This window comes from Leptonychotes weddellii, chromosome 5, assembly GCF_054177405.1.
Source record: "Leptonychotes weddellii isolate Sample4059 chromosome 5, ASM5417740v2, whole genome shotgun sequence".
Classification (NCBI taxonomy): Eukaryota; Metazoa; Chordata; class Mammalia; order Carnivora; family Phocidae; genus Leptonychotes; species Leptonychotes weddellii.
The window spans coordinates 423952-442551 of record NC_138373.1 but is presented as its reverse complement, the minus strand read 5'-3'; the positions used below and the strand labels follow the sequence as shown (position 1 = coordinate 442551).

At 48.2% G+C, this 18600-nt stretch overlaps 1 protein-coding gene across 7 annotated transcripts in view; it reads right to left on the bottom strand.

The window, feature by feature from the left end:
• Positions 1–18600, bottom strand: part of SUN1 (Sad1 and UNC84 domain containing 1) — a 300496-nt gene that overhangs the window by 33067 nt on the left and 248829 nt on the right. For 6 of the 7 annotated variants that reach the window (XM_081819203.1, XM_081819207.1, XM_081819206.1 and 3 more), the window contains exon 2: positions 4989–5089. In XM_081819203.1, the coding sequence (XP_081675329.1) occupies positions 4989–5065 (77 nt within the window). In that variant the 5' untranslated portion in view covers positions 5066–5089. Of the gene's footprint in view, positions 1–4988; positions 5090–7997; positions 8270–18600 lie in introns of those variants that run through there. The other variant, XM_081819204.1, reaches the window with a different exon arrangement.

Below are 18600 nucleotides of genomic sequence, written 5' to 3'. Positions count from 1 at the left end.
GAAAGATTCTAGTATCATCCTATTTATGTTACGACAAACTATAAAACAGAAGCACACGGGGCGTCCAGCTGGCTTGGTGAAATGTGCGACGCTTGATCCCCGGGTCATGAGTTCAAGCCCTACATTGGGCCTAGAGCCTACTTAAAACAAAAAAACAAAAAACAGAGGGACACCTGGGTGGGTCAGTCGGTTGGGCATCTGCCTTCAGCCTGGGTCGTGGTCTCAGGGTCCTGGGATCAAGTCCCACATTGGACTTCCCGCTCAGCGGGGAGCCTGCTTCTCCCTCTGCCCCTCCCCCCACTCATGCTTGTGCTCTCTCAAATAAAAAATCTTAAAAAAAAAAAAAAATTGGTCTATCCCTTAAAAAACAAAAAACAGAAGCACACATTCGTATACATACATAGATAGGGAAAGGCACAGAAGAGACCTGGAAGGTTCTCTTCAAACTGGTAACAGTGGTTACCTTTGGAGCTGAAAGCAGAGGGGTCCTCAGGCCCTTTCAGTCTGACCTGGACACACTGAACTCCAAAGCAGAGAGGGCTCAGAGGAAGGGAGGAGGGACCAGCCATTGCAGGTTTGGAGTCTGGACCAGCTGTCTGGCCATCCTTCCCTGGGGACAGGGCTAACACAGGCTGCTCGGTCTGGGTCTCAGCACTTATGTGGTGCCTTCAGGACTAACGCCTCCACCAGGGCTGCAGCCCAGGGGCCACACAAGCCAGTGGCACCCTCTGCCCTAGGCTGGGATCCCAACCGTCATTCCTACAAGGTTCCTACAGACAGATGTGCCCAGAGCTCAGCAGAAAGGTGCAAATATCTGTAGGAGACGTGAGCTACTGGGCACCCAGGCCAGCCTGCACCTCAGCTACTGGGGTGTTACAGGACTTTATTGTAACTGGAATAAAAGAAGAGTACAAAGGCCCCAAAGATAATGACAGACTGAATCCTTCAGAGCAGATTTTAGTTTGGTTCCTTCATCAATTAAATGTTATTCTTTTAAAAATGTCTGTTACTTAGATGCACTTTAAAAAAAAATTTTTTTTTTTTTTAAGGTTTTATTTATTTGCGAGAGAGAGGATGAGAGACAGAGAGCATGAGAGGGAGGAGGGTCAGAGGGAGAAGCAGACTCCCCACTGAGCAGGGAGCCTGATGCGGGACTCGATCCAGGGACTCCAGGATCATGACCTGAGCCGAAGGCAGTCGCTTAACCAACTGAGCCACCCAGGTGCCCTAGATGCACTTTTAATTAAAAGACTAGAGAAGAATCTACCACAGTTGAAAGCCGGAAGATATGGACGCTCGGCAGCCGCAAGCCGTGAAGCAGAGCAGTGCCATGGGGGCTCGTGGTGCTGACTCCCATCAGGGCTGTGCAGAGCTACAGTGTCGTAAGAGAGCAGGTTGACCACTGGGCAGGGGGACTGGGCAGAGCAAATCCCATATAGGCACCTGTCCAACCCCCACGGTTCCGAGTTCTTCTCTATGTGACCTCCGCGGCCACCCCTGACCCCTGACCCTCCATCACCCACCATTTGGGATCTTTCACCGAAGGGGTCCTCTTCAGCCTCACTTGGGCTCCGGATCAGGATTCTCGTCACAGCCCCTCCCCCACGCTCATTGGCCTCTGGGTCCCAGCAGCAGGGACCCTGGGATGAACCCAGCTGTGCCCCTGTACCAGAGGGCTGCAGGCCCCTGGGAACCACAGCAGCGAGGTCCTCAAAGCCACCAGGTCCCGCCTCACCCCCACCTCTGGCTCTCCAGTGCATAAGGCCCTGCCCCTCCTCTGTAGGCAGTCAGCCTCATCGGAGAACTGCTGCCCCCTCTCAGGCGGAGCCTACGGAATGACGCACATTCACGCGGCCCTTTCCCCTTCCTTCCCGCTACAGCAGATGGGCCATCGGAACGCCATCTGTGCGCTCCGGGCTGGGTCTTTCTCTGTCTAGTGCCTCTTCCCTCCCCTTCAACCTCTCTGTGGCTCCCAACCATCAGCATCTAGACACACTCTCATCTGTCCCCATGGTGCGGGGGGGGAGGGGAACAAAATGTGAAGAGAGCCGGGTCCTTTCTCCTCCCCTGACCAGGCCCACTGGTTGAAAAAGTTGTCCACACTCACTCCTCGACGCATTTCATTCCAACTCCTGCCCCCACTGCCGCATTCAGGCTGCCTCTGTGCACAGACTCCCACGGTGCTGGATTCAGCGGCGATGGGCCAGTCCCGTCGCTGGCGTGGCCTTCCGGCAGCACGGGACCCTCCTCGACAGACTCTGCTCTCGGCGTCCGCGCTGGAAATCGTGGTGCACTTACCAGTCAGACACCTGCCTCCAGAGGGTGGGCTGCCACCTGAGCTGGGGCCTCCTCGTCTTCGCGGGGGCCGGGGGGCGGGGTCTCTGAGGGGCTTCTGGGAACCAAGGGAGTGTCCCAGGGGCTGCACCCCCATCGTGCGTGGAGCTGGGGGGCTCCTCAGGGATGTCCGGCCCAGTCGCCAGCACTGGACAGCCTCCACACCACCCCAGGCGCCAGGCATCCCCCATAGGAAGGAAGTGCGGAGTCCCGCCAGCACACACACGCACCCAGCCCTGATCAAACCTCTGCATCGAACCACCACAGGAAACACAGATGAGAACCTCAGAGGTAAATAGGAAGAATGGGAGGATCTTGTTTAGGTTGATTTAAAACAAAAGTGAGGATCCGGGAAACTGAGCAGTGGCTCTCCAGTGTATTACAGAGATACCAGGGGTCATTTTATTTATTTTTTTAAAGATTTTTTATTTATTTATTTGAGAGAGAGAGAATGAGAGACAGAGAGCATGAGAGGGAGGAGGGTCAGAGGGAGAAGCAGACTCCCCACTGAGCAGGGAGCCCGATGCGGGACTCGATCCCGGGACTCCAGGATCGTGACCTGAGCCGAAGGCAGCTGCTTAACCAACTGAGCCACCCAGGCGCCCACCAGGGGTTATTTTAAATTACTAAGAGCTTTTGGTGTGATACTAGTATTCTGGCTAGTTGTTTTTAAAGTATCATCTTTTAGAGATTTGCTCACAACAACCCACTGGAGAGGGAGGGAGGGGCCTAGCGCCAGAAGGGTGGAAGCTGGAGTTAGGGGGCTTATTACCGCCCCCCCCGACTTTCACGCTAAGGCAGTCTCCACAATAGAAAAGTAGATTAATTCAATAAGTGGAATGACCAGGATGTTGGTGGATCCTCTGTGCGCTCAGTGACATGCTGACAAAGAAGACCACAATGAAGACGTGCTGGACAAGTCACTGGCTAGGGGTGCAGAGTCACCAGCACTGAGGGGAAGGATCCGGTGCTGGCCACCATGGGCGTCGCACCTCCGTGCCTGCCCTGGTCTCTGAGCAGCCCCCACCCCCTACCCACCCTGCCGGCCTCAGCGGCCTCAGCATCCTTCCGAGCACAAGCCTGGTCAGGCCACTTCCAGCTTAAAACCCCTCGCTGGGTCCCACCGCCCTCAGATAAAGTCCAAGCTCCCAGCACGGCCCCTTTCCTACGCCACTTCTCATCTGCTCCCACATCCGTCCACACGTCCACCTGAAGGAAGGCTGTGGAGTGTGGCGTGCTGAAACTCACAGCACCACTTCCCCAAGGCAGAGACTTACACACGGGCACTTCTGAAGAACTGTATTTTAAAATAGGTCCTAAAAGCTAAAAATAAGTTGCCAGGAGTAATTATTTTTACGCTCTACAATACAGAATAAGGAACACTTTTACTTGAGTTGGCCCACTCCCTTTGTTCTAAAGTATTTCAGGACTTTTTTTTTTTAAAGATTTTATTTATTTATTTGACAAAGAGAGAGATAGCGAGAGCAGGAACACCAGCAGGGGGAGGGGGAGAGGGAGAAGCAGGCTTCCTGCCGAGCAGGGAGCCCGATGCGGGACTCGATCCCAGGACCCCGGGACCATGACCTGAGCCGAAGGCAGACGCTTAACGAATGAGCCACCCAGGTGCCCCAGTATTTCAGGACTTTTGACAAAAACAGTCAAAGGGTGACAAAACCTAAAACTGTAAATTAAAAACTCAATCATCTAATGTGAGGTTTGACTAACGCGGTTAAAGAGTATCTTTGTTGGGCGCCTGGGTGGCTCAGTTGGTTGGGCAACTGCCTTCGGCTCAGGCCATGATCCTGGAGTCCCGGGATCGAGTCCTGCATCAGGCTCCCTGCTCGGCGGGGAGTCTGCTTCTCCCTCTGACCCTCCCCCCTCTCATGTGCTCTCTCTCTCTCAAATAAATAAAATCTTTAAAAAAAAAAAAGAGTACCTTTGTTAAAATACCTTCCAGTTTTATTAGTTTCTATTTTTATCCTTCAGAAAATAAGCCACTGAAAAAACTTACACAAGCATTTTCCTTGTGTACCTTGAAGGTCTCCTCAGAACACAGCACTCTTTCCCGCTGAGTGCTGTGTTCTCCGGCACTAACCCGTGGTGTGTAACTCTTCAGTTTCGTCTCAACAATCCCTCCTACTTGGTGAACTAGACAGGCAAGGGGCCACTCAGCCACTTTCAGACTTCAGTATCATGTCAGAATAAGCACAGAAAACTGTGCTTCTGACAATGCTGCTCTGGAAACCGTGGGCTTCATCAAAATTCTGTTTAGGGTTCCTCCTCCTCTCACAGGCAAATCCCTTTCCAGGTTATTTCTGTTCACTTCAAAATACCCCGCCATTAATACAAATCACAAAACCCTACCCATAACCACAGCGATTCATCCAGGAGACCACAGCCACTTGGGTGGGGTCTAAAACAGGACATTGGCAATGACTCACCCTGAGTCACCAGAATGTCTGGTTGTCAAAACCACCTCCCCATCTCCATGGTTTAATAGTTTCGTAAAGCCTTCGTACAATAGGAACTCTGCAGCTATTTTCCCTTTCAGAAGACAGCATTTGGTTGCAAGTGGCAAGAAGCTCCCACACCCCAGGCATTCAAGAGCGGAGAGGTGACCAGGCAACGATGGGACGGGACGCGAGCACGCTCACCTGAGTGCATAGGTATAGCCAGTGTTCTCGGGCACGCACTGAGGAGGGGTGTACATGTGAAGCCGGGAAAAATCCATGGTCACGGCCTCAAGTCATACTGCAGAAGTGGGGAAAAAGCAATGCAGGGTGTTAACAGGGTAGAAACACACAGACAAGTCCTGTCTGTTGCAGCCAACCCAGGGCACGCACTTGGGGACCCAAACGTCACTATCACAATTTGAGTGAAACAAAGCTAGTAGTCGGTTTTTGTTTTTATTTGTTAAGCAACGGAGACAAAATTTTCTCATAGTTACAAGTCCTTCTGTTATGTTTAGCTCCCTACAATGATACACCCACAGGAGTGAAAGGGGAAACCCTAGATTACTCATTTATAATTATGAAAACTGGGGCACTTTCCAAAAAACAGAGAGTGACTCAGACCGTTTTTAAAATGTATTTTTAGGGGCGCCTGGGTGGCTCAGTTGGTTAAGCGACTGCCTTCGGCTCAGGTCATGATCCTGGAGTCCCTGGATCGAGTCCCGCATCGGGCTCCCTGCTCGGCGGGGAGTCTGCTTCTCCCTCTGACCCTCCCCACTCTCATGTGCTCTCTCTCATTCTCTCTCTCTCAAATAAATAAATAAAATCTTTAAAAAAATAAAAAAATAAAAAAATAAAAATAAAATAAAATAAAATGTATTTTTAAATTCTTAAAGGTATCAAACGTTCTCACTCTCTTGTACTAAGTTTTCATTGTTATTAACTACAACAGAATGGCTTCCTAGTCCACGGTCAAGCGCTCATTCTAGATACCATTTGCCCACGCGCTGCCAAACCAGAAAACTGCAGGCTGAACGATGCACAAGCAGAAGGCACGGCTTACACTTTTATTTTCCCCCCAAAGAACACAGATTATTTTTTAATTAAAAAGGTTTGGGGGGATGCCTGGGTGGCTCAGTCCGTGGAGCGTGCGACTCAATCTCAGGGTTGTGAGTTCAAGCCATGTTTAGCATAAAGACTAGTTAAAAATAAAATCTTAAAAAAAAATTTTAGGGGCACCTGGGTGGCACAGTCAGTTAACCATCCAACTCTTCGTTTTGGTTCAGGTCATGAGATTGAGCCCCACGTCGGGCTCCCTGCTCAGGGAAAGGGGTCTGCTTGGGATTCTCTCTCTCCCTCTCCCCCACCCACCCCTCCCCCCGCACTTGCATGAGCACGCTCTCTAAAAATAAATAAATCTTTAAAAAAGGAAAAGGTTTGGGGTTCCTGGGTGGCTCAGTCAGTTAAGTATCCAACTTTTTTTTTTTAAAGATTTTATTTATTTATTTGACAGAGAGAGAGACAGCGAGAGAGGGAACACAAGCAGGGGGAGTGGGAGAGGGAGAAGCAGGCTTCCCGCTGAGCAGGGAGCCCGATGCAGGGCTCGATCCCAGGACCCTGGGATCATGACCTGAGCCGAAGGCAGACGCTTAACGACTGAGCCACCCAGGCGCCCCTAAGTATCCAACTCTTGATATCGGCTCAAGTCTTGACCTCACGTAAGTTAAGTTCAAGCACTATGCTGGGTTCCACGCTGGGTGTGGAGCCTACTTAAAAAAAATAAATAGTTTTGTTTTTCAGATTGTCATCTGAATTTCTTTGGAATGACTCTGGCTAAAAATATTCTCTCACACACACCCTCCAAATTAAAAATAAACAGGAGTGCCTGGGTGGCTCGGTCAGTTAAGGGCATCTGCCTTCAGCTCAGGTCATGATCTCAGAGTCCTGGGATTGAGTCCCGCACTGGGCTCCCTGCTCAGCGGGAAGCCTGCTTCTCCCTCTCCCCCTCTCCCCACTCATGCTCTCTCTCTCAAATAAATAAATATAAAAAAAGACCCCACATGGTAGTGATACGATTCATAACCTACTGTTGAAAAATCTATGAAAGATAACACTAAAAATAAAGACCAGCGTGGACAAAAAATATTTATGTGTAAATGGCTGTTTTCTATAAACTAAACCAAAAGTACTTTGATTCACACCATTTTCTTTGAACCAGTCCAAAAAAAAAATTTTTTTTTAAGTAGGCTCCATGCCCAGTGCAGAGCCCAACACGGGGCTTGAACTCACAACCCTGAGATCAAGACCTGAGTGGAGATCAAGAGTCAGATGCTTAAGTGAGCCACCTGGGTGCTCCACAAATATTCTTTAAGGAGTTCAGAAACACAGAAATAAAAAACCCTGTTTACATTATAAAAATTATACTGCCTACTAATTTCAACAAACACCACAAAACTCCTCCATTTTAAACATTTCAACACTCCTCAGTCCTTCTCAGAGACCTAGCCCACTTGCCCGTGAAACACACTTCAACAAGTGCATCCTCATGTGGCAATCTATTAACACACACTTCAAGCTCTTTCGACAGATAAAATTAACTCTGGCATTACCCATGTGCTTGTCCACCTGTTCCCCTGCCTGATCCCCCGAGTGTCTACTCTGGCCAACACTGAAGTCCAGGCGCAGGGGCAGTGGGAGAGCAGAACCGGGCGTCTTCTTGCTGCGTCCCCTCCCAGCAGCACAGCTCCCAGCGCTCCTGGGCATCCTGGGCTTCCTGGGCTTCCTGGGCTTCCTGGGCTTCCCGGGCCTTTGGCCCCAGCCCCGCCCTGGCAGTGTCTCACAATGGCTCCTGACTACCCTGACGCTGAGCACTCACTCACCAAGCAACCATGAAATGCTAGGGATATAAATGCCCCATAACCGTCCTCATTCTCCAGAGTGGACACCGGACTCGGTTTTTATTCCCTATTAGTTACTCACTTGATTAACAAAACCCAATCTTCCCAACTTCATTCCCAAAGTGACCTTTCACCTTAACATTCTTCAATAACTGCATTGCCTACGTTATTAAACCCCAGCAAAAATCTGTCCTAATTGCTCATTTCCCCCAACTAGGCTACAACTGGTGTCTGATACATCCTCAGTGACTACATCCCTGAAGTTTACAGAGGTCAGTGTTACAAACAAGAACTGCAGAAGCTCTGAAGCCAATACCTGAGCGCTTACTTCCACGATCAGGACCATGACACAGAGACATCAGAGCCTGCGGCTAAGGACAGGGCAGAGTCCTCAGATCTGGGCTCCAATCCCAGCTCCGCCTCCACTGACTGACTGATAAGGGCCACCGAGGACCCAGGAGCTGCAGCCGATGACTCAGCACAGGAGAGCTACAGAGCCTGAGGAAGACATGGGCGAGAACTCACAGCCTCATTTAAAAAGTTACATTTATATGTGCTCACATTTTTAACCACCTGAAAGAGACTTTGGTTAATTTCTAATGCATGAGGAATGGTGTTTTCAGAAGCTAACAGGAGGTGCAGGACCAGCTACAATCCTACAACCTGGTTCTTCCCATCAATGAGCCAGATGACAAAGCTGAGCCATACCACCTCTAGCCAGGTTTCAGGCAGGCCTTACACCACAATTTAAAAATAAATTTAATTTTGGGGTGCCTGGGTGGCTCAGTCGGTTAAGCGTCTGACTGCTGATCTCAGCTCAGGTCTTGATCTCAGGGTCATGAGTTCAAGCTCCGCTTTGGGTTCAGCGCTGGGCATGGAGCCTACTTAAAAAAAAAAAAAAATTCCTAAATAAATAAATTTAGTTTCTTGTCTCTGAAATAAATCCAACCAAAGAACCAAGCACAGCTACTGGCTATCACGGAATCCCAGGAATGACAGGATTCCAGCACAGCAGTGACTGCATCAAAAATCCAACCAGTGAGAACAGGGAGACACAAGAGACAGTGGTAGATTTCCGATAAAATGTGTCAGGAGAGGAGACACAGATGTAATAAAATGCCCAAAGAGGACACCCTCCAGAGAGGACCAGTGTGGACAAACACCAGACTCTAGAACGAACACCAGGCAGCATGGCTCTGGAGGAAAGGAAGACAGGAGGGGCCAGGGAACAACACACATGCTTACTTCTGCCAACTCACTCTGATTTCACTCCTTGAACCACATGAATTCTATGTCATGTTCTCCAGTGAAGCGCATCTAAGTACAAAGCTATATGCAGAGCCCGGCCCCAGTTTCATGAGACCCGTGGCCCAGGGGGGTGCTCTGGCCACAGCTTAGTCCGCAGGCCAGAAAACCACTTCTCCCCTGGAGAAGCACAAGAGGACCAAACTCAGGCAAAGCAAAACCTGCAAAGAGGCAGGTGGATGCGGAGGCTCCACCACGCGGGACTCAGAGTTTCTGAAGGGAGAGAGGATTGCTGCTCTCTTCCAAGCTTACTGCAGCACAGAATTCCTGGATGTGACGGTGAATGGTCCTGGAATTTACCTAGGTCCTTCTCTCCACTGACTCTGCTCTCTCCTGTTTTCCCTCCCTCTCTCCCCTAACACTTGAAATCACTCTTGAGTTCCCTCCATGAAATGTGAGCATTAAATACAGAGGATGAAAATAAAATAAAGTGGGAAAAAGGATGAAATGAAATCATGTGTGCAGGGCAGTGCCTGGCACACGACGCTCAACTGTGAGCGTCAATATTTGGTAGAATGAAGTTACACAGCCTATGCTCTCAATCCTTCAAACATGGATTGTTTTTCTTCTGAGTGAGCAACCCGAGATGGAGACCGACTCAATCCCAGGCCTAAAGAAAAGGCAAAGGCCATTGGCAGCGCGGACAGCTCCAACGGGAGCGGACAGGTGGGAGGAGCACCAGCCCCAGACCTTGTTAGAAGTATGTCAGAACTCCGAACAGCAAACTGCAACTCTGATTCTAGATCCACTGCTAACTAAACTGAGTGCTAAGCATTTTCAAAACGCTGCTCCCAGCCTCCACGTCCATCCCCATAACACCAAAGCCTTCTGCTGGTTTCAGGGCCCTGCCTCTACCAGCCCCAGCCTGAGACTCAAGGGAAAGCTGATTTGCACTCACACAACAGTAGGTGAAAAAGCAGATTGAAAATGTCTTCAATGGCATCAAAAAACCCTGAAAAGAATCTGAGGTTGACATTTTGCAAACACATGTGCTACAAAAGAGGGGCCTTGTCCAGACTCCATTGTCCTCAAGAGTGTTCTGCTCTGGCTGCTAGGACCTTGTCATGGCAGGACCCAGGCCCAGAGCTCCAGGGTGGGACTCTCCCCAGCTGGGCAGCCTGGCAGAGTGCATGAGGGCACCTCCTCCGCCCTGGTAACAGAGAGCTTCTTCAGGACAGGCAGCGTCAGACTCTGAGCTGCCACGCCTAACCAGGAAAAGCACATATCTTAGGGGTCACAGGGCCGAGTGCAAGCATCTGCGAGCAGAAAAGATCATTGTCTCCTTGTATCTCGTTCTACTTGTGGCTAAGAAAACACACATGCTAGCAAGCACAGAAGGAGAGGGCCTCTGTTCAGGCTGCACTTTGGTTACAACCTAAAGAATTAAGTATCTTTACAAACATGCAGTTCTTAGTAGGGTTCTAAAATCAGAATTTCAAAAAACGTTTAAAGAAAGTTATAAAAATAAAATCAGAGAAGATTTTTTTTTTTTTTAAGTAGGCTCCCCAATGAGGAGCTCGAACTCACGACCCTGAGATCAAGAGTCGGAGGCTTAACTGACTGAGCCAGCCAGGTGCCCCAGTTAGGCTTCTCCTTCAATGCCCTTTGAGTACATACTGCTATACGGACATCATACAGTAGAGATGAAAATATAAAGCTGTTGTGTTCTTGAATGCTTTAACCAAGAATGAATTTTAGTTCCGTGAGCACATATAATTTGAATTTTTACTATTTAGAATGTCTGTACTAATCTAGTAACAATCTAGAAAACATGCCTGAAAAATCTCAAAAATTACAAGTCACACAAGGGTTGAAAACAGAGCTTCAAGGAAATGGCAAAACCAAAGACACAGAAAAAACTGTAACATCTCTGAAATAATATTAGCACACAACATTTTCTTAGGAAATGCTATCAGTTCTGAAGAAAAACTGGAAAAAGGAACCTCCTTTTACCCCCTGGAGACTCCAAGTAGCATCATCTAGTTGACAGTTATGTTTATCAAGCAGTGCACAAAGCACTGTTTCTAGAGACGAGCAGGTTACAAATCAAACTTTCAGCTGATTTAGTCACTGACAAAGTGGCTGAGACAGAACGAGCCCAGGCAGAAGAGGCCAATGCCACCTTCCGATCAGAAATCCTTAGAAACGACCTGCGGCGGGTCCCCCTGAGGCGAAGGTCAGGAGCGGCGGCTCTTGCCCATACCCTGTCCACGGGGACAGAAGCAATCAAAGGGGACAGCGACAGACAAGACGCTCCTCCCAGCTCTCGGCACAGCTTCAGACGCCGCCATCTGCCACAAGTGCCCTCCCACAGGGACGCTGGACGCTGGGTGCTGACTGCACACGGCTCCTGCTGGCCTGCAAGCCTTGGCGCGTCTGGCCAGCAGTGGGCGCCCCGCTGGCCAGGCAGTCCCTCAAGGACCTTCCAGAGAGGTACCAGGGGCCGTGCGCACGCATATGCACACCTGACCAACATTCTACCACCGCCCTGGTTGATCCTTATCACCCAGAGGGCAGCTACACTGGGTGTTTTCCTTTGTCACTCCTCGGCAAAGAGGATTACTTTTCAGAACAGAATTCAAGGTGCCCCTTTAAAACTTAGAACTAATTTTTTTTTCAAGATTTTATATAAATTCAAGTTAGTTCACATACAGTGCAGCATTATTTCAGGGGCAGAGTTTAGTGATTCGTCAGTTGCATACAACACGCGGTGCTCATTCCATCCCATGCCCTCCTTGGTGCCCATCACCCTAAAACTACATCTTAATGTACCTCTTCTGCTCAATATTAATCCTGTTAAAACTAAATAATGTAGAGACTAATAAAAACATCAGTTATTTTTGCCTACATATTAAAAAAATCATAATTTGGTCTAAGACCATAAAAAAGATCATAATTTGGGTTAGAAATGAGTGTTTTCCAAACGTCATGTTCAATGTAATTACTTCTACCATATAAAAATAGAAATTGGCGTTCCTCTGTTTTTATCTTAAGAAATAAAATGTTAGTTTATGAAAAACTGTGATTTATACTGAGAATCCTAAAAATGAACTGAGTAAAACAGTGAATTAGACACAAATGACTAAAACAAAAATACTTGAGAGAGCTTCACAGAATGCTACAAGTTACATATATGTGTGTGTATATATATATATTTGAATATCTTTTTATTTTTTTATTTTTTTTTTTAAAGATTTTATTTATTTATCCATTTGAGAGAGAGAATGAGAGAGAGAGAATGAGACGGGGGAGGGTCAGAGGGAGAAGCAGACCCCCAGCTAAGCAGGGAGCCCGATGTGGGACTAGATCCCGGGACTCCAGGATTGTGACCTGGGCCGAAGGCAGCCGCCCAACCAACTGAGCCACCCAGGCGCCCCTATTTGAATATCTTTTTAAACTTGAAGGAAAAAAACACTAAATGGTAAATTATAGATACTGACACTTCCACTCCTCACTCCCTTCTGTACTGTTCAACATTGTTATTTATTTTTTTTATTTTTTATTTTATTTTTTATTTTATTTTTTAAAGATTTTTATTTATTTATTTGAGAGAGAGAGAATGAGAGAGAGCACATGAGAAGGGTTAGGGTCAGAGGGAGAAGCAGACTCCCTGCCGAGCAGGGAGCCCGACGCGGGACTCGATCCAGGGACTCCATGATCATGACCTGAGCCGAAGGCAGTCGCTTAACCAACTGAGCCACCCAGGCGCCCCAGTTCAACATTGTTTTTAAAGAGTAGGTGTTAGTCTTATAATTTCAACAACTAACCCAATAACTATTATTTTCCAAAAAATTTTTTTTTGGTCTTCATCTGTGGAGCGGTATGGGGGCAGGTCGACCCGCGGGGTCCATTCGAGCTCTTTTACTCAGCTGTGCGAACCTGGGAGCAGAGGACAATGTACTCACACCCCCGTGGTGCCATCAACTGGGAATACCAACAGCGCCCACGCTCAGAGCGTTACTGGAGGAGCCAACCAGTGAGTACACCTAACCTGCTTGGCGGTGCTGGCACAGGATAAAAATACTCAACGAGAGTTAGTTATTATCAGCAGCAAGTCTGTACTGAAAAACAGTATCCAGCCAAGATAGGGTACTTCTTCCCTTTGAGGGAGAATGATGAGACAACAGAAGAGATGTAGGCTGGATGGGCTTGTTTACGTAAGAAAATAGCTCTGACTTTTAGGGAAGATAATTACTTCTATGTGAAGATACGTTATCACACACTTACATGTCCCGATGAAAAGTGCTCCAGATCTTTTTAATAAAAAACCCACCGCCTCTGACAGTGGTATTATCCTAGTGTTTCAGCAAAAGCCCAAAGTCAGGTTATTTATTTTGTACCCGTTAATATAAAGGGTCTTTCTTCTGAGCATCCAGAAAGCATGACAACATAGTTTTACTGTATTTGCTTCAAACCCAGGATGCACTAAATTTCCTTACAAGTAGCACGGTTACAAGGACTGCCCAGGACGCCATTTCTGTGGCGAAGATGCTATCCCCGGCCAACGCCTTCAAGCTGCAGTGCTGGGCAGGGACTCTCTGATGGGGCCCCTCCTGGGCCTGGGAGGGCCAGACTGTGTGTGACGACTCTGCCTCGGGAAGACGGGGGGTGCTGCCTTTTTCTTACCGTTTGACAAGACACTGACCATACTTATCTCATCCGTGTCTGGGATACCCCCCGTGTCACTGAGCCAGCCTCCGGTGACTTGGGCTGCACTGTTGGCTGTTCCTGGACTCTCCTGTCCGGCTCAGAAAGGCCTCCTCCAACCCAAGAACACACGAACAGTCTGTTGTGGATTCTATTACTGACCTGACTCCTGTCATCCGTCTGTAACTCCTCTGTATATAGCGAGGTAAGCATCTGATTGTACTTGAGCATCTCTGCTGGGATCATCTACGAATAACTAAATCCAGCATGTCCAAATCACCTCTTCCTTCTGGTTCCCCTTGCTGCTCCATCTCCTGCTGGCTTCTAGCAAGCACTCCTGACTAGTTCCTGCCCTCCAGCCTTGCCCCCTCAAGCCAGAATAATGCCAGAACGGTCTGTCTACAAAGAGATCGACCACCTCACTGCCTTCATATCCTACCATGGCTCCCTAGGACTCACATATAAGACCCGAGAGACAGACTGCACCAGACCCTCCATCCAGACGTCCCACTTCTCCTCTCCATCTCCCACCAATCCAAAGGGGAGCTTCACTGAGGGCCTGGACTCAGACAATCCTCTTCTCTTCGCCCCATGTACACAGTTCCTATGCTCTTTCCTTGTCTGGGAGGCCCTCCTGATTCCCCATCCTCATTCCCTTGGTCTCTCTCTTTCCATCCCAAATGCTCCTGGCTACCTTCTGCCCGACCTTAGAATTCAGCTGAGTTTCCACGTCCAAGAAGCGCTCCTGGAGCCCCAAACCCAAAATCCAAGTTAGCTGCTGGCTTTAGCACTCCCCCAGCACTCACCACTCCACAGAAACTGTAATAATTGCTTACTAATGAGTCTTTCTCTCTGACAAGACCTCGCACTCTGAGGGCAGCGCCCAAACATCACTTGAATAAATCAACACTATGTAGGTGCCTGCACAGTGGGGAGGACTCACTGCTATGCGTGCTCCTCGCTTTGCCTTTAACCTGAAAATCCAGTCTCTGCTGCTTGTCTGACCACACCTGGCAAAACCGTGCCGAGAGCGATACAAATGTGTGATGAGCAGAAAAGGTCATGCACACCTGGGCCTCCTTATTCTAACTAACGGATTCAAAGTGCTTCTCACCTGTGCTCATCGGATCGGAGCAGTTGTATCATCTGTGCTTTATTTCTAACTATAATTGGGAATGAGAATTAGGAACAGCAATTACAGGCTTTTATTTGTACTGTAAACACTTAAATCCACACCAGTTCTCAATAACCCTTTTCATGCTCCATCCTCCCAAACATGAAGCAGCAGGCTCAAAGTCAGTGTCTTCTGGTATTGAAAAGGTTTGCAGCGTAAGTAGCAGAGAGTGAAGAAATCATCAACTTGATCTGTTTTCCATATTCTAGATATAGCTCACATCATCCAATAATATTAATTGAAGATCCAACAAAATACAGACAATGACTGAAAAACAAAGCAACCAGGCAAAGCACAGCTTTGTTTTCAAGCTACACATGTCCCCGGGGGCAGCTGCTCATTCCCCATCGGGAGTCACTCATCTATACTTGAGCACTCTCCCCACCACTTACATCAAGGACCTGCAGCTCTATACTGCACAGTCAAGAAGCACGCGTCACATAGCTCTTAGCTCCTAAAGTAAAACTTGCAACCGATGACCATTCACTGAGTGCCCCTATGTGACTAAATGAACAAAGCACCCAGATAACAAGCATGGTTGGTGACACATGTGATTCAAACTACAGAACTGCCTAATGAACGACACAAGTTCCTCAACAAAGTGGAACCATCACAATGTACGTCATAAGCAGTAACAGTGTGTTCCGTATTGCCATCTGCCAGTCCTGCTTACTGCGGCCCAATGCAAGCAAACGGTTTCAAAAGCACATAGCAGATCCAGTCTCCTCTACCTGAAATCAAGACGGGTGAGCAATCCAAAATAGCAACGAGTTCCAAATTTGGGAATGGAGGGGAGCAAGAAAGAACGAGCACAGCTACCCCACTGAACTGTGTGCAGCACGTCTCAGCTCCCACATCACTCCTGCTTGGACACCACCATTGTCTTATTCCCATCTGCCCTGGGAACCTACATGTGGGCGTTCCCCTTTGCGATATGCTCAGGACGACCTCCCCTGAATCCCGGTGGGTCTCAAAGGCACTGTGACTCCCTGCGCTCTTGCCTCACCTTGAAATATTTAGGTAGGGGCAGGAGTTGCAATGCTAAAAGATGGTTCCATCCTGTGTCACTTCTACAAAATAATGTTGCCTGGCATTTTTACTGTAAGCAAATCAAATTGGCTCTACTTTCAGAATCTGAAGACCATCTGATCATCATAAATTCAGAACAAGGAAACAATGGCTATGAGCAGACACTCCATCAAATGCCAGTATTCTCTGAAAATAGGTCACCCAGGAATTTCCAGTTAAAAATGGTACACTGAACAAAGACGGTAGCTTCCACTCTCTTCTGATACCCCTCCTAAAAAGAGATTTTCTTCCTAAAGGCACATAACCACAGAGCAAAACAAAAGGAAGAAAAGACAACAGCAAGAAACCTAGAAGCTAGACTGCAAATGGATAAACGAAAACACACCTAAGCCAGAAAAAGCTGAATCACAAGCTTACAATGAGGAACACTGAGAAACAGTCCAACTGTCATCATGGAACCCCCGAATGGTTACAACAGTGGCACTTGTCTCCGTTTGGAAGAGTATAGACTGGAGCCCAAATACAGGAGGAATGGAACGCTTAAAGTCTGTTTAAAAGCAGGCAAAACCACATGACCACCTCAATCAGTGAAGGGAAGCACTTGTCAAAATCCAACACTCTTTCATGATAAAATGTTCAGCAAGCCAGAAATAGAAGGGAACTTCCCCAACCTGATAAAATGCATTTACTTAAATCCACAGCTCACATCATACTCTACAGTAAAAGACGGACAGCTTCCCCCTAAGATCAAGAACGGAACAAGGATGTCTACTTCCAGCACTGTCATTTGACATGGTACTGGAGTTCCAGCTGGAGCAGTTAGGAAAGAATAAGAAACAAAAGACAGCAAACTGGAGAGGAAGAAGTAAAGCTATCTCTACTCACAGATGACATGATCTCATATACAGGAAATCCTACACAGTTCACAAAAAACTATTGGGAGTTAAAAGAATCTGGCAAAGTGGCAGGAACCAAGATCACCACACAAAAATCAGTTGTATTTCTATAAACTAGCAATGAACTGTCTGATTTGCCTGCTAATGGGTATGGGGTTTCCACTAAGGGGGCAAACAGTTCAGGAACTAGAGAGCGATGATGGTTGCAGAGCATACCTAATGCACCTCCCTACACATGAAAGGAGCAAATTTTATGTTGTGTATTTCACCACAGTCACAAAAAAGTAGTAGTTAGCCTTCCTGCTTCCTGCCTTCCCTCAAAAAAGACTGCAGGATAAAACCAAGGGGTCTCGGGGCACCTGGGTGGCTCAGTCGGTTAAACGTCTGCCTTCAGCTCAGGTCATGATCTCCAGATCCTGGGATAGAGCCCCATGTGGGGCTCCCCGCTCAGTGGGGAGCCTGCTTCTCCTCTCCCTCTGCCACTCCCCCTGCTTGTGCTCTGTTTCTCTCTCTCAAATGAATAAATGAAATCTTAAAACAAAAACAAACAACGAGGGGTCTCTACAGCAGAAGAGGAATCCTGAAGCTCCAGGATGTCCTCCTGAAAAGGGAGATGAGTGAGCACTTCCTAATTTTTGAGGGTCACAGCCACACTCTTCTACCCAACTTTGAAAACAAGGCAGGAGAGTGGAAAGCCCTTGAAAATATAAAAAGCCCAATAAAAGGACCTAAAGTTAATACTGCTGAGGGTTCCTCCAGGAAGCCCCACTCATACCAGCCAACAGTGAAAGCACCAGAGCAGGCGCACAGAACTTCCCATGGACAGGGCACGGTCCCACTCTCAAATATATATGCTCAACCAAGATTACCCAACGTTTCAGGACAGACAGACCGAAACAAGCAAAAAGTGAGGTCACGGAAAAAGAGAATGAGACACTACTGCATCTATGAAATAAGAAACATACTGCTGAATTTTAGAGGAAAAAAACACCAAAAAAGCTCTGGGAAGGTTAAAATATGATGGCTAAAATAAAATGCTAAATAAAGGAGAAAAAAAGACTGGGGAAATCTCCTGCAAAGTGAAACAAAAAGACAAAAATGGAAAACGGGAGAGATAAAGATTTTATTTTTAAAAGGTAGAAATAGGGTCCAAAAGGTCCAATGCCCAAGTAATAGTATTTCCCAAACACACAGAAAACAGAGAACTAAAACAAGAAAAGTGTCAAAGAACACAGTGAGAGAAAATCCCCCAGAACTAACCATCATGAGCTTCCAGACTTAAAAGAACTGCAGAGTGTCCCACGAAATGGAAGAAAATAAACCAAAACCCAAGTTTCTGAGCACTGCAGACCCTGGGAGTCTGTACACACGGGGTTGAGACCGAGAGCAGCACTCCCTTGGGCAGCTCGCTGGAAGCTCTGAAGACAACAGAGCACCACCTGGAATGCCAGGCCCGGCATACTAGAGTGCTCGTGGGGCGCACGAACAAGTCCCCGGGCCCCCTCCCCACTGTTCCTGAGCGCTGTGCTACCAGGTGGGTAGCGTGCACTCTACACTGGCTCACACGTGCGGGCTGAGGGTGAGGGCCGCACAAACACTAGGCCCCGCCCGGCCCGCACAGGTGCACAAGGTGCAGAAACTCTGATCCTGTAGGAGGGCTGCACGACAGGTCAAGGGGGGCGGGCGCCCCACCCCCACCCGGGACTCCAGGGAGGCCGAGCACCCCGAGTCCAAGCCCGGGACCCTGGTGGGGGTCAGGGGAGCGGGGAACGGAGGCGCCCGAGTGTTGGGGGTAGGGGGGGCTCCCAAGTGTTGCATGAATGTGGGAGGCGGGGGCTCCTGGGTGTTGGGGGTGGCAGGGCTCGGGG